Source organism: Molothrus aeneus, chromosome 1, assembly GCF_037042795.1.
Source record: "Molothrus aeneus isolate 106 chromosome 1, BPBGC_Maene_1.0, whole genome shotgun sequence".
In the NCBI taxonomy this organism is placed as follows: domain Eukaryota; kingdom Metazoa; phylum Chordata; class Aves; order Passeriformes; family Icteridae; genus Molothrus; species Molothrus aeneus.
Window position 1 is genome coordinate 87,645,448 of NC_089646.1, and position 15,970 is coordinate 87,661,417.

General features: G+C 34.6%; 1 protein-coding gene across 1 annotated transcript in view; it reads right to left on the reverse strand.

The window, feature by feature from the left end:
- PTPN3 (protein tyrosine phosphatase non-receptor type 3) overlaps positions 1-15,970 on the reverse strand; it is a 117,531-nt gene that overhangs the window by 6,840 nt on the left and 94,721 nt on the right. The window contains exons 19-26 of the mRNA XM_066560274.1: positions 15,248-15,404; positions 13,409-13,575; positions 10,716-10,806; positions 10,409-10,470; positions 9,409-9,555; positions 7,169-7,297; positions 1,012-1,157; positions 260-395 (exon numbers count right to left, since the gene is read on the reverse strand). Of these exons, the coding sequence (XP_066416371.1) occupies positions 260-395; positions 1,012-1,157; positions 7,169-7,297; positions 9,409-9,555; positions 10,409-10,470; positions 10,716-10,806; positions 13,409-13,575; positions 15,248-15,404 (1,035 nt within the window). The remainder of the gene's footprint in view (positions 1-259; positions 396-1,011; positions 1,158-7,168; positions 7,298-9,408; positions 9,556-10,408; positions 10,471-10,715; positions 10,807-13,408; positions 13,576-15,247; positions 15,405-15,970) is intronic.

Genomic DNA, 15,970 nt, shown 5'->3' on the forward strand with positions numbered 1-15,970 from the left:
TCAAAATCAATTATCTTTTCATGGTAAGATAAGAGATATTTTAAAAAAAGAAAAATACATACCTCATTAGCAGCAGCCTTTGCTGCTATGCTAAATTATGCTAAATTTATTTGATATATAATCTTTGATATAAAGTTTGATATATAATGGCAACTGAAGATTCATACTACTAGATCCTTTATAAAAATTTTGGACCTGTTTTATAACTTGACAAGTGCAGTATATACACAGAAAATGATGCTTCCTCTCCATCACTTACTGATGTTTGCACCATCATAGCTCTCTGGTCCCGCATTTTCCGTACAATATCCAGTGGATAAACAGGCTGGTTCCTTTCAATTAAGCACATGGCTGTTTCCATAGTGACCAACACACCAGTGCGACCGATTCCTGCACTGTGAAATACAACAGAAGAATACTCTATAAAATTAGGTTTTTGCAAAACACCAAATTCATATCACAGTCTTAATAGTAGGACAGCCTTGGAAATTACAGGAAGACCCTAGTAAAATCCAAAGAGAGTGCAAAGTTTATTTTTACAGCAACTTCAGTAATATTTTCTGGTAATTACTAAAAAGAAAATATTTTTAAATATAAATAAAACTAAAACCTCAACTAAAGTAGATGCATTTTTAAACAACTGAACTGCTCAAACTGTACAGGTTTGATATTTTTGTCTTTAAAAAGGTAAGATCTAATTGACTGCTTTTATCACACACACACACTTGAACAGCAGGGAAAAGAATTTTAGCAGTACCATTCAAAATGAGATTACAACATTGTAGAGGATAAAAATCAGAAAACAAACTAAATTGCAGATTATCAGATCTGTGATAATTATGTGACTAAGCCATTTCACCAAAAGGTTGCAGGAGAAAGGGAGACAAAGTAAACTCATCCTTTAGATATAACATCAGTGTTTACATCATCAGCAGTAAATGCTCGTATTGCACAGTTTAACATTTTCATCTCATTCAACGATCTATAATTAGAGTTTTAAAACACAAATACCTGCAGTGAACAAGAACTGGCTCATTCTTTACTCTCTTTGGCCTCATACAGTTCACAAACTCCAAGAAGTCCATGGAGTCATCAGGAACGCCATGATCAGGCCAAGCTACGTACTGGAGATGGGTGACGGTGTGCTGTTGTTCTGTCTGAAATACAGTAAAGTTTTAAAAAAAATGGCCAGTGTTATAACTCCTGTATTAATGTTTACTAGATACAAGTAATGTTTTTCACAGCAAGTGTTTTCTGCAGATGCCATAAGAGGTAGATGGTGTAGAAAACATTTGTGATTTTAAAATTCAGTGTGAAGTATGGACATGTAATTCTTAGAAAGAATTCATGAGGCACAACATTTTCTAAATAAATGAGGTATGAAGTTTAACTTCCATGATTTAAGCATTTTAATTTTTTTGATTTATTGACTGTTGACCTATTACACTTTGACATCATTGATTCACCTGAGGTAAAATGCTTTAAGACATAAGCATAACAGTACTGCACAATAGTTTAGAACTGGCTGGAAGAAACCGAGAACAGCAGAACTACTGAGAACAATACCAATATAACAGGGATTTAGGGCTATACAATCTATTGTAAATATGTCTGTGCACTCTTACAGATTCAGGTATAATAAAGTTGCCTGCAACATTTGCCAAATCTGGTTTCTGTTAGAAAACAGTATATATACATATATATCATTCATACATACATGCTTATTGTACATATATGAATGACATCTGTATGATCCACAGGAGAATACTTTTCTGTATGGAAGCAATATAATTAGTTAAAAGATTCTGTTGTACAGAGAGTTCTTTTTTTGAATTTTTGAATTATATGTAAAAACCCTGAGGTTTTACAGAAGTTCTTTTAGCTTAGCTTTTTGTTAATTTTGATTATGAAATCACTCAATCATCTATGCCTTCAGATTGAGCTGAACTGATATGTTACAGATGTAACTAATGGTTAGGGTGGGAAGGAAAAAACCTAAGATGCTCATGAGCTCTGAAACATCATGCAGTGAGGATGTCAATCTTTACAAACTGAGACAAGTCTTCACGCTCCTTTATACCTTCCACACATTTTGCAATAGTTAAGCTGTTACCTGCATTTAATTTATGTCCATTATCAGACTTAACATTTGGCACCCTTCTGAAATAAAACTCTCCTTTATGACAGGATTAGTCTATAAAAGCTGGCCTTTCCCTAGTGGTCCACACAGGAAGGTTTCTGTGATGCTAGTGACTTTAAAAGGTTTTTCCCCTTTTCTCTTGTGCTCACAACTGCTGAAATATAGGACCTGTTTTAAATGTCTTCAGCTGCTTGTTTTCCTCTCCCAATTGAGGATGTTCCACTGCCAGGGAACAGGCTAGTAGGACACAAAAAATGGAATAAGTACTCCCTATGTATTAAGTAGAGTCTTAGGGAATACATTTATTCCAGTCAAAACAACTGCAGAAATTTACAATTGCCCACAGGGACAAAAAGAAAAATGACACAGCTCATACTTTGCTTCTTAAAAGCAAAGCCTGAGCAATGAACAATTAAAAGGTACAGCATAAGGCCCACATGGACAACATAATCTAACATTAATGACCAAGCTCACTGTAATATAAATTACATCAGGATCTACCACCCATGTCATGAAAAGATGCACAATGACCAGGATTTCTGCATGAAAAAGCATGCATGGCCTTTTGCTATCCAGCTCTACTGAGTAGGAAAAGTTGACACTGATCAAATGATTACCATTCACATTTTTCTGAAATTCCACAGATTAAAAAAAAAATACAAAAATATGTCTCGGAAATATCATTAAAAAGTCCTCCTTTGAAAATCTGTACTTGCTTAATCAGAACCTCTTCAAAAGGGAAATGAGATAAAGCAGCAATTACACGTAAGAGTTTGAGCTGATTCTCTTAAATCAGAGATGTTTGAATTACAGCATCCTGGTGAAACAAAGACTTGATTAATTTGAAAATTATCCAAGACTGAATATCCAGTTGCTTTCCATGTGCTTCAAGGACTTAAAGCTACACAACATGGATAAGTGCCAGTGGCACACCTGAGAAACACTAACGGTGATCAGTAGAATCAAAAAGTCATTTTACAAGCTTAGAACAAAGGAAAGAGCTGACTTAATTTTTACTTATCAGTACTTCAGGCTCAGATAGAGTGAGCTGCATTAGTCAAATAGTTCATAGACATTAAGTACAAAAACTTCGTTACATAAGAGTTACTTGGAGTAAGAATACACCTAGAACATGCACTTAGTCCTCATAGCTGCTGCTTTTGGTGTAAGCATCTTCAATTGTGGTTTTGTGCCCTAATCATCCTTAGAGACCAATAGAGGTGTTTGTTAATTATTCCAGGTATGCCTCAAGCCTCAGTGAAGCCTTCCAACTATTTGTGCTTTAGCATGATCAATTTTGATTCTTCTGTTGAGCCCTTCTGAGATTATTCAAAATGCTGAAACTTGACTATTCTGCTTTCCACTTGCTTTCCAAAATGCACAAGTATTTTAAAACACGTTATGTTTTATTAGCAATGTACACAGTAAATATATTTGTGTATGTTAGAATTACTTTTTCTATGTAGGAGTTTTTATATCTCTTGCAGAAAAATGTCAAAGCAGTACTCTGATGAAGTCCAGATTTTTAAAGTTATTTTTAGCAGGGTTTTTGGCTTTTTTAAAACCATATTATCTTCAAGTCTAGTGAAAGTCAGTTTTTAAATACAGAAAATGTCAGCCAAACAACACCCCACATAGAAATAACTTACATTAAAAGACCATCACAGCTACTAAAATCTAGCACTTCTGCATGAAAAAATGCTAGAATTGAAGTTACTGGCTCTATAGCTAGCCCTAGAGTACATGTTCTGTTAGCAATATTTATTTTTAAACACTATTACTCTCAGATCTTGCTCCTTTATACAAACCTGATAATGGAAAATAAGAGGTAACTTCTGATATTCAAGTTATTAATCAAACCACTATTCTCTACAACTCAGTTTAAATCCTATCCACAATTTTTTTCTTTTAGCACTGAGGTTTTCAATGACAATCATCCTAATGACTGATAAATGAATAATTTTTCTTCATAAAAATCTGGCTTTATTAGTTCTGTTTTATGAGTCTTAGAGAAAGTGAGACAGCAACAGCTGCTTATGGCTTGGTTGCTATTTTTGCTTAACTTGACCTTGTACACCTTGCTATTCCAAAATTATTTAATTTTTTTTTGCATTCATGTGGACTAATTTCAATGGAATTAATGTATTTGGTATTTCTCCAAATCAGTTTAAAAATTATGGATTAAAAAAAAAATTAGCTCAAACAACAGACTCCAGGGACACTTCAGTAATTTGCCCAGTTTATCGTCAGCCCTTTGGCCAACATTTAGCTTCTTCGTGGCATTGATCCACATTACTTAGTAAGGAACTACAGAGGTGTAAGACATCACCAGCTCTTTGTTATTGTGCTTCTTTGCTGTTATTACAGCTAAACTCTTCAGCAACATAACTCCAACAAAATTATGTACTTGTCCCTACCCGGCCTGGGCAAATTCAAGATATCTAACTGCAGAAGCAGCTTCATTGTGGTTAAGCTAACATCCTAAATTTTGCTCAGAAGCACATGATCTTTTCCAGTGAGTCTGTCATTAGGGCTGAAATTCCTGATAAAGAATACGTCTGTCACAGGTAGTGCTTCAAATGCACTTGCAATACAGCTGTACTGTCAAGACCTTCAGACACAAAAATATCCAATCTTCATCCTTCTGCAGTTTGCAGCCTTGATTATTATAATTACATCAAAAGGCAAACTTCCTTGTTTCATTCACCTTAAATGATAGACTCTCCCTGATTAATAAAAGATTTGTGTCCTCTTCAGAAAATCAACACACAGAACTCAGAATCATAATAATCATATAGAAAGTATGAAATTTAAACTTGAAATGTCAACCTTAATTCCTACTTATGTTAAAACCAAGCAACTGATTTTGCATTTCAATGTTTCAGTTAATGTCCTTTTTCACAGAAGTTATAACATAATCTTCAATAATGAGACAAAAAAAAAAATCACAGTGTAGAACTACATTAACCCTGAAATGGTTCTTTTATCTTCTAAGCAGGAAAAGGTGAGCTCTTTGCCACTGAGCTTCACAAACATACCTTGAAAGCTGAGTCTGAATAATCGGGGTTGGAGCCCAGTTTCTAAAGAGTAGATACTCTGGTAAGTGGCATTTGTCATTTCTTGGACAACTGTTCATACATTATTATGCTGCTGCACACACTTGCCATCACATTTCTCACTTACTTTTGTTATTTCATTCTTTATGTTTCAAAACCAGTGAAATTTAATGGCCAATCATACTTTGCAAGGCATTCATCTCAAAGGAAACAATGAAAATTTGTTTCAGGCCTCTTACGCAATTTTGTCCAGGATCATAAAGAAATATGTATCTCAATTTACAAAATAGCGCACTCTGTGATGAACTCTGCACTCTCACGACATGATTTCTTTCCTTTGGTCTGCTTGTTCTGGTCCCCAAAGTGCACTGAAGCTTTTTTTACAAAATAAAAAGTTTCAACCAACCCCAAAGACCCCCAAAGTTAGTGCTACAGTATAGCTTTTGATCTTGTTCTGGAAAAGAAAAGGCCAGAAATTAACCCTTTCTTCATTTTATAAGATATATAAAGGTTACAAATAATTTGAGTGAAAAGAACTAAAATTTTGGGTACATATAGTTGCAGTACGACTTTTGTGAGGTTAATTTCTTCTGTGCTGACTTCTTTTTAGTCAGGTTTATCACTTACAGAGAAATTGGCCAAAATACAGAAACAAATAGCATGCTGCTCCCTGACTGGGTGGTTTCTCATATCTAGAAATAGAAGTATAACAAACTGCCTTAACTGAAAAACCTTTAAGTACTCACATCTGACATCTCACATGTTTATGACTGCAAAGGAAACTTAATCACATTAAAGCAAATTTGGATGCACTGTCGAGTGAGAGAATGTCAAGTTACAAATGTATGAGACTAATGGATTGGTTATGCTGTAAGAACATGGATTAAATATTATATTTTAAAACAGATATTGCCTTTTCCTTGCTTACTACTTACTATTACTACTAGCAATTCTGGTTACAGTAAAAGCTGATTAACTCTACAGAAATTTAAAAGACTGGCTTAAAATTAGCCTTTGGACAGTATACAGTGATTTCTCACACATTTTATGATAGCATAAATCCTTCATCTTTTTAGAAAATACCTGTGGCCATAGAATTTTGGAAAAAAGATGAAGGAAAACATAGAAATTCAGGTCTACTTAGAAACAAAAACCAAACTTCAACCCCTACAATTCAGGTTGTGGGAAGTCTAGATGTGACCTGAACATGGATTTCACAAGACAATATGCTGTGTTTTGCCTTCTCTTTGTTTTCTAACTCCCTAGACATTAGCATGAAAGTATTAGGAGTTATGGAATATAAGTATTTTTCATAAATTGAACACATTTCAATTGAGATACATATGGATCTCAATTGAGAGGTATGTATCTTTTTTCATTTTTAAAATCTGACTAAAGACAATGAAAAGGAACTGGTGAGATTCTGCATATTCTCTCAAAACAACTTTATTATGCTTCACTCCTTTATTAGCTGTTCTAGCTGCATGGGCTACTAACCAAGTGACCCATATTTCATCCCTGAAACAGCAGAGTTACTTAGGGAAAAAACTCTCTTTATAAATCAAAGTACTTATGAAGAGTCAGTGATTGCAAAACTGTTTAAAGAAAAGCACTAAACTTCCTTTTGATGCTTATTGCAGTACCTGTATTATAATAGCATAATGCATTACAGCATAATGTATTATAGAACTTCAAAAAGTGTGTCTTTGAAGAAGATCTAAAGAAATAATCATACCATGTTGATCCATATAAAGCACACATATTCTATTTTTAAAAATGAACGTGTCCGTGTGTGTTTATAGACATGCATCATATCCATACACAAAGATATACACATATACATTGCCAAGTGCATAGCTTTTATCTTAGTATAAGGGTATTCTTAGCATTTGGGATTCTAACATTTATCTACCCATCTATAAATGTATTCATTCAGCTTGTTTGGGGATGATTAAAGGCAGGGAGCATTTACCTCAATGTTTGTAATGACCATTTCTCTGACAACATAAGCAATTGTGCAGTCTTCAGAGTGGCACCTGACACGGAAGCAGCCATATTCCATTACATCTGGTGGATCAGGCCAATACTGATGACATTTGGTCTGTAAAGGAAATCAGGCACACATCAAGACTGTTGTATATGAGCCCTTCCATTTCCAGCCTTCTTTCTTGTGTTGTGGTTCAGGGAATTCAAGGAGTGGTACTAAATCTGGTTTAGTTTGCTGGTTAGATTTTTTTCCACCCAAATTGAAAAATAACAGGACATATTAGGCTAAGTTCTCCATAAACTTCTGTTTTAGTGATTTATAATAAATATTCAGGTAAATTGGATGCATGATGCTTTGTCTGCTGCTTATCTGTAATTGCAAGAATGACTTCTCAAGGCATAATGTGGGAAAATAAAGATAGATTTACTTTGTCTTAAGAAAAGAAGTGCAGGGATTAAATGCCAAACTAACTTTAGCCATCTAATAGCAGATTACAGGAGAGGCATAGCCACACTTTTCTTGAAAGTGAACAACGAAAGGACAAGAGGCAACTGTAAAGAAGGTATAAGGGAAATTCTGACTAGATGTTGGCAAAAAAATTCCCCAAAGAAGGACAAGCACAGAAACAAGAGCCTTATGAGAATGTGGAATCTCCACCTGTGGAAATTATTAAAACTTTGATGTGACACTGCAACCTGCATAAATTTCAAAGTTGTTTTTGTCTGTAACTTTTAAATTGATAGAGTAGCATGAGCTGGAATTTTTGGAAAGTTAAATTTTTTTTAATTTTACCTTTAATAGAGCTCAATTTTCAGAGGCTTGAAATTCAAATTATAACCATTATGCCTGAAAGTTTCACTGTAGTAATTTATCTTAACTACTTTCCTCTTCAAATTTAAGCCAAAATAATGTATTCATTTTGGAAAAAAAATAAGCATTACTGAGGAGGAAAAAAAAAGTCCTATCATACAAATCTTAACACCATTGGAAAGAGATAGTCTGGAACATAAAACCTCCAGGGACTAGGAAAATGTCTGGCACTTGTCAATGGGGATATTGACAAGAATATACTTCTTTTTCTGTGCCTGAAAGTTCTCCCACAAACTGGGCAAATCTAAATAATTTCTGAAGGGAAACAAAACTCTGGTATGTCTGGTGTGCAAATGTATCAGCAGGATGATTAGAAGCTATCAACAACTGCCTTGAAGTTTCCAACTAACTGTATGAAATCCAGACTATTACTGATCAGTCTTCCTCAATTGAAGGAAATTAATACAGCAATACACTCAAAAGATGAAGGAAGCATTTCTGTATCAGGTGATGTTCAATAATGTCTGCTTCCATGAGCAGCTACATAATGTGACTGTGGTTAAACCTGATTGCTGCTTTACTCTACTTCCTTACATCTCAATCTTTATGCTGTTTAAGACCTAAAATACTCACTCCCTTGCTTTCTAAAAACACTGGGTTTTGACTGGGGTGTCAGATAAATTTGATAATGTAAGACAGATCACATATGAAATACAGACAGAGGCTACAGTGAAGGCATACAGGAGTCACCACCTTCTCCACCTCTTAAAAAATCCAGCTGTTGAGTTTTCAGCTTCTAAAACTTTAAAACCAATACCTTCCCACTTAATCTAAAAGCAATCTTTAAAACTACAAAGGACAAATTAAATCAAAACACATCAGATTTTCACTGTGCTATTCCAAAATTCAAGGAGAGACAGAATTTATCTAAACATAATTAAAATAATTATTGGAGCAATTCTAGGAAGGAACCTGAGATGTAAATAAAAATAAGCAAGCTAAATTTTAACCACTAGTAAATACCACAATGACAGACTCCTATTTACAGCAGACTACAAGGTTTCCTCAACCTACTCAATGCTTCCAGACATTTGCTGAATCTTTTGGAGAGAAAATGCCACATGGAGGCCAATGCTCAGGGAGAAAAACAACAGCACGTAGTCCCTGTCTGATCAGCACAACAGAGTGAATGCAGTGATTTCTGTTTATTAGACAGCTGGCTTGTTTGCAAAACAGCATAACAAAAAGCAAAAAGAAGACTATCTGCCCTGTCTAAGTAATTCAGGAAACCTGGCCCTCAGAAGAATAATTCAACTGAGTAAGTTGGCCTCCTTTAGGGTTATTTAACCATAACAATGGAAAAAAGTTCAAAGTTACAGTACATTTTTCAGCATACAAAGGACTTGGGCGCTTACCCGTCCTCGTTCAGTGAGAGTTGTCAGCATGATGATCAGTGATAATTTGTGATCCCAGACTACTTGCCAGAAGTGTGCACATGTGTGTGGAAGAGGCCCCTGAGTAGCAATGTACCGGTTCACAATGCCAGCAGAAGGAATTTCCATCTACAGAGAGAAAGAAAAATCCTACGTTAAGTTCACTCTCACTACTCATGTACTTTTTTAACTTTTGCATTTCATTCAAGTAAGTTTTGAGGGAAGAAGGCAAAAAAAGCTAAGTAATAAGACAATCAAGATTACAATTTGATATGTGAAAAACTTTTAAACCATTAATTTAGAACAGATGTAAAGCACAGATTCTATAGTCCTTCATGCTGAACTATGAGCAGAAGATTAATAGTGAAAATGTACTTGAAAACTAGAAACTGCAAAGCTTTCTAAATTTTCTTTAATATTTAGTAAGGAATGATGTTGGGGTATATTCACCAAAGGCACAGCAAAAGCTGATTATTGCCTGATAATAAACACAGGAAGTTAATAATTGACTATATGATTTAGGTGCTTAGCTTATGTATCTGACAGAAATATATACACATTTTCCTCCTTTTTTTCCCTGACTCCCAGCCTACACTTGATTGATTAGGAAAATCAAGGCTCTAGTTTATCTTCTGGATCCTTCATAGCATAGCTATGGTCATAAGTGGATTTAGATGGAAAAAAAGGCTTAGTTTTATGGAGACAATCTCAGCATTTGAAGTATATGGAAAAATAAAACAATTTTTACTGGTTAAAGACTCTGCACATATCACAGTGTATCACTACATAGTAGCACCCACTGTGTATTAGGATGGTCACCTGTTTCACAAAAGACACTATTTTTTAGGTTATGAAATTTTACATCTTTCACATTTAACAATTCCCCAAATTAAAACTAAATATCCTTATCCCCTAAAAAAGCCCTTTTTTTCCTACTTAGTAATACAGAAAGTGAGTAAATGCAGGTCTCTGTATGACTTACATTCACATAATTTGCATTAATGTAATCTTCATCTCCTTGCAATATTATCCTTGTGGCATCATCTGCACACACACAAGAAAGAGGGAATAAAATTAGCAATTAAGAGAGATACTTCCCCTCTATTAAGTTTAAAAAACCCTGAGGACTTGCAGAAACACAAACAGCAGAATACAAACTGAATAAATTACCTTTTAGAAAATAAATGACCAATTACATGACTTCAATTATATAATTAAATCTTTAATCAGTAAATTCAATACAGCAGTTTTAAAAAGCAAAATAGGCAGAAACTGTACTTTAGACTCACAAGGTAGAACATCTTTGTATCTATTCTTGTCCATATTCTGAGGTACCTTTGCACATGTAACAGCCAATCCTGGTTTCTTTCTGTAAAGTTGCTGCAAAGTAAAATGAAAAATTACAAGATTTTGGGGGATGTGATTATGCTATACACACACTAATTACATTCACACAAAAATACATAGACTGAAAAAAATTACATATTTTCTTTAATGTTTTTCCTATCCTTCTGCAAAATTCACTTGGGAGGTTTTTATATTTAACATGAGAAGAATTTCTGTGATTGCTAGCCCATCAGAATAGCTAGAAAAATTTCTAGGAAAAAAGCAAAAACAGCTTGTGAGCATCATTGATGTAAACCATTGCTCTGCAAGTTTGCCTTTTGCTTTTAAAACTGCAGACCAGAGGGAAAACAGTGATTGAGGGTGCAACAAGGGAGCAGCGAACGGCATCAGAACAAAAAAATAGCCGCAGACTTACTCTCTGGAATCAACTATAATACAAAAATTTTAGAAAAGTTTTAGTCTCCGGAATAAACCTATCCATTTCAACCCTGCAAGTAACTAAAAAACCAAAACTTCAATGTATCAATCTCTTAACATGTGACTTGTTTGCTTTTGGGCCAACCCCTATGTTGCAGACTTTATCTGGAGTAAATGGACACAGTAATGGGGTATATATAATGTGTGTATAACCAAAATTTTGAAGTTGGTGTGAGGTTAATGGTTGGATTCTACGATCTTGAAGATCTTTTCAAACCCTAATGATATTTGCTTCTATGTACATCAAACAAGACAAAAAAAAAGGTAGACAAGGGAAACAACAACAACAAAACCAAACAAACCCACAAGAACTGTAATTATACAACTATAGCTTTTGTGTATTAAATATACATGAAAGCACCTTATGACTGAGTTATTAAATCTGGATGTGCCACTGAACACTTACCACAGAGTTCATTATATATGAACTCATATGTTTAATGAAGATTTTGAATATTGTTCCATATATAAAATGGAATGAAACAAATAGGAGGCTAAAATCCCCTACTTCTGGTTGAGAGAAAAAGAGAATACACAAAAATATTTATTCTACTGAGATTTTCTGGACCTTAAAATTCTGTATTCACAGATCACTGAGCTTTTCAACTTATACAACATAAACAAGCCATGTGAGAAGAGAACTTGATAATATATGTAATGGAAAACCTTCTATCTGTTGTAAGTCAAGTTCCACTTTACTAGAGCCTAGATGCAATTTCTGCCTTTTTTAGGAAGACCGAGAAGAATAATTTAAAGTCAAGTAACCATTCTTGAGCTTCACTGTTGCCTGGCAAACAGTCATTTGCTATTGACAGACTTCTTAAATTCTGACTAAATGGAGGAAGATATTCTGGAAAAACTTGATTATTCACAGTCTACTGGCTAACTATTTACTATTTTACTAAAGTGAATAAATAGTTTGAGTCACCAAAACTGATGAGGAGACACTGCCATTGCCTCTGCTTCTGAAGATCACTAAACAATGAACTCAAAGCAAGAAGACCACTAAGCTGTACCCTAGTTTATTAGATTTCAAAAAGCTTTTGCATTTTTTTCTGTAAAATCCTTTTATAAACATTGCCATAAAAAAGATAAAATACAGGCTCAAATATCCTATGAATATCATAATATCATATATCAGAATATCATAAAGGATCAAATATCCTATGAAGTTCACTACAGGAAATTTGTGTACACATTTAGTCAACAAATTTGACAATTAAGAAGATATTGAAAGGTCAGTTCACATTTTTGAGCTACAGCTTCAATAGCAGTGGCAACAGATTCATTGTAATTGCTGCATTGCATCCAGTACTGTGGATTTTGGAAAGCAGTTATGAACCATTGTCTACAATTCCTTAAAACCAGGGGAATTTTAATTCTCAGAAATCACAGAAAAAAAGGAAACCTCATAAAAAGAGTGGTTATACAATAAAAAATACCACAACTCTTACAACTCTTCAGCTATTACCATTAGATTTTCCAGCTTTAAAAAAAAGTAAAGGAAAAAAATATCAAAAGGGGAAGAAATTTTATTGCTGTTCTACAAGTTTTCAGTGACAGAAGGGGTTACCCCAGAACCCAATGCCAATTTTATAAACCACAATAAAGTAAGGTTTATTCAGAGCTACTACAAATGCTTGAATCTACAACAGTAAAGCAACCACAAACATACATACTGCACTCCATTGCCATTAGAGAAGCTGAGGAATTATCCTTTGGAATTTCTTATACTAACACTGAAGGAATTAATTTAATAAAATATGAAAATCGTATTAGCTAGTTTTCTATGCTAACACATTGAAGAACATAAAAAAGGAAACAAAATACAAGACTGACCTCTGTCAAAATCGCACTACTCTAATCAAACAAATACAAAAAAATAACTGATTTAGTGAACTTTGGGTACTTGAGCCAGAAACATCTTAATTTAAATACATTTTTCTCAGCAGATGGTATTTTGTCTAAGACTTAAAACTCATTCTTCCATATTCTAAATAGTGAAGTGCGAAACTGATGGGCAAGTCAAATTGTTGCTCTCTTGAGATAAGATTGAACAGGAACAATGAGATTTGCAACTAATTACAGCCCCTCCATTACTCACTGGTTACAGCTACTGTTCTACACTAACAGCACTACAGAGTTGAGTATTACCTACCTCAAACTGAATAAGGACAGTCCCACTTTCTAGCCCTCTTCTTAGCTGCTCCATAGACTCCTCCAGTGTATCACCACCGTATTCAGAACAGACAGGAAGAATAGATTCTGGCAGAGTGTGAGAATCAGCTTCATCTTCTGATATGGGATCCACAAACTGTTTGACTACTGAAATATGTATATGAAGTTATAATCCATTACATAGAGCATTAATGTGTTTTTAACAGATATTAAAATTTACTAGCTTGAAATAACAGAGTTTGCAAAACCTCAGAAAAGCAAATAATTAAAAGCAACAATTTAATCACGCTTCTTTTTGTACTATATTACTGTAGAAACTATAAAGAGTATAATGTCCCTATGACCTTTCTGAAAGAAAAACTCCAAATGGCTGTTTATGAAGGCAAAGAACTTGAATTTCTAGCACAAGGAGGTTTTTTCAACCTTGTCTTGCCTAATGAACTGCTAAATAGGCTAATGAAATACAACATCCACCATGGTAAAAAACAAGGGAGTTTTACCTAAAGAAGTGTAGATCGTAATTAGTGGAATATCTCTACAAGAAACTTCTATCAGTTTGGACCTCCAACAGCAAAACAAAGGCAAAAATCCCTTCATCACACTCCTTTGCCATTAGAGAAGACACAATTATCTTTTACAATTTCTTATGCAAACACTGAAGGAACTAACTGAAGTTAAAAAGAATTATTAGTCAATTTTCTACAACATTCCTTGCTATTGAAGAACATGAAAAACATTAATGAAGCAATCTACATAGCATTTCTGTCCCTATGAAATGTATTGTATCAGCAGACATGTCCAGCTGTGGTTATCCTGCAGTGATGGGAAGAGTTCATACCTGCCAAACTTCAGAGAATGGGGAGCTGGTTATGCTCATGCCTATAAAAAATTACTGGTATGGGGCCATGGGTCATCTTTAAGATTTCTCTTATCTGTAGGTAGGAAGGGGACTAGAAAATTAAGGGAAAACTAAATGCTGCATAAAGCCAGCGGAAAATAAAATAAAGAGCCCCTCTATCTTCTTAGAAACACAAGAAGATTTAAGTAAAGCCAGTGTTACAGAAGTACATATCACTTAGGCTGTTTCATTCCCTTCTATTTCCTAGTAATGCCTAATCCCTTCAGATTTTTATGTCTTCATGCAATCAGGAACTTTGTGTAATTGTGTGTGCTAATGTCTTACCATACCTTTTAAGGAAAGCAAATAACAAAATTAAGAGTTTGACATCATCTGAGTGCTCTTGGGATCTACAGGTGTTTAAATATGGAGCAAGCAATGCCAAGCTGGATGAGTTTTCCATTTTTAAACATACAGCTTAAGACCCTGCATATTTCAAAGATTGTCTCCTCTTTGCAGGCAGCAGTTCTGCAAGCAACCAGCACAGGTTTATCTCAGTATTGTCCCAAAATGTCTGCTGTAAGAATGCAGTTTCATCACATAATTGTGCAGGGGAACAGCCCATGAGTTTTTGCGAATCTGCAGCTGGGAGGTTTTAAAATGATGCTTTATTTACGGAAAAAAACCAACACCCCACATCACCAAAAAAAGAAATTCAAGGGACTATCTATTCTCATAGATTTTTAGAACAAAAAATAAGAAGAAATTCTAACTTGCAAGACTCTTTGTAGCAGTGGTAAGAACCTATATAGTTTAAACTACTTATACTAATTCAAATTTAGTGAGACCTACTCTTTGCACAGACCTATTCCAAGTGCTCTGAGAACATGCTTATGCAAACAGAAAAGAGTAGAGTACACCACCAAGCATAACAGCAACAGTCTCAAAAACATTAGAAGTGAATAAAATTAGCCCAGTTACCTTTCCTCCTGACCAAAAGAGCAAGCTCTCTTGTGTGGGATTCTCTGCTGGCTTTTATGAACATGACCACCTGGTCATGCGTGTGCTCTGAGATATCTCGGCCATTAATTAATACTATCTGATCACCTTCATTCAGCTTTGGAATGCATTTATCAGCCTGTTTCAAGACCAAAGAAACACATTAATGTCATCACAACCAGTTGTGCAAGCAGGAACATATCAGGATATTAAGTACATTGTGTAAGCAGTCTTCACAGTTCTCCTGGCAAAGTTTCATACTCTGTATCAGAGATTCTATCAAAGGTTTCAGCTCTAAAGCTCTCATGCTTCAAAGCTTCTCCCTGACAACACGGAACAAACAATTCAAACAACATATTGATAGCTTTAAAAAGAATTCACATTAATCAAACAAATTGCTCTCAAAGATCTGTATTTCAGACTCCAAGTGTCAACTACCTCTGAATTTTTGATAAAGTGTTTCAGGCACATGAGATAATCCAGTTCACTTTTTATGCGGTGAATACTAAGCAGTCCAAACATGATTTTCACAAACATGATTTAAGTAACATGACATTCCCCAGGCATGCACTTTTTAAATTTCAAAGAAATCCACACACATTCCATATCTTTTTTACTTTGTAGAGTCTTCTTTAGATTTAGATTAACTGCTGGACTCCAAGGTTTGTTTCGCTTTTTTTCTGCCACAGTTCTCTGTATGCTTAG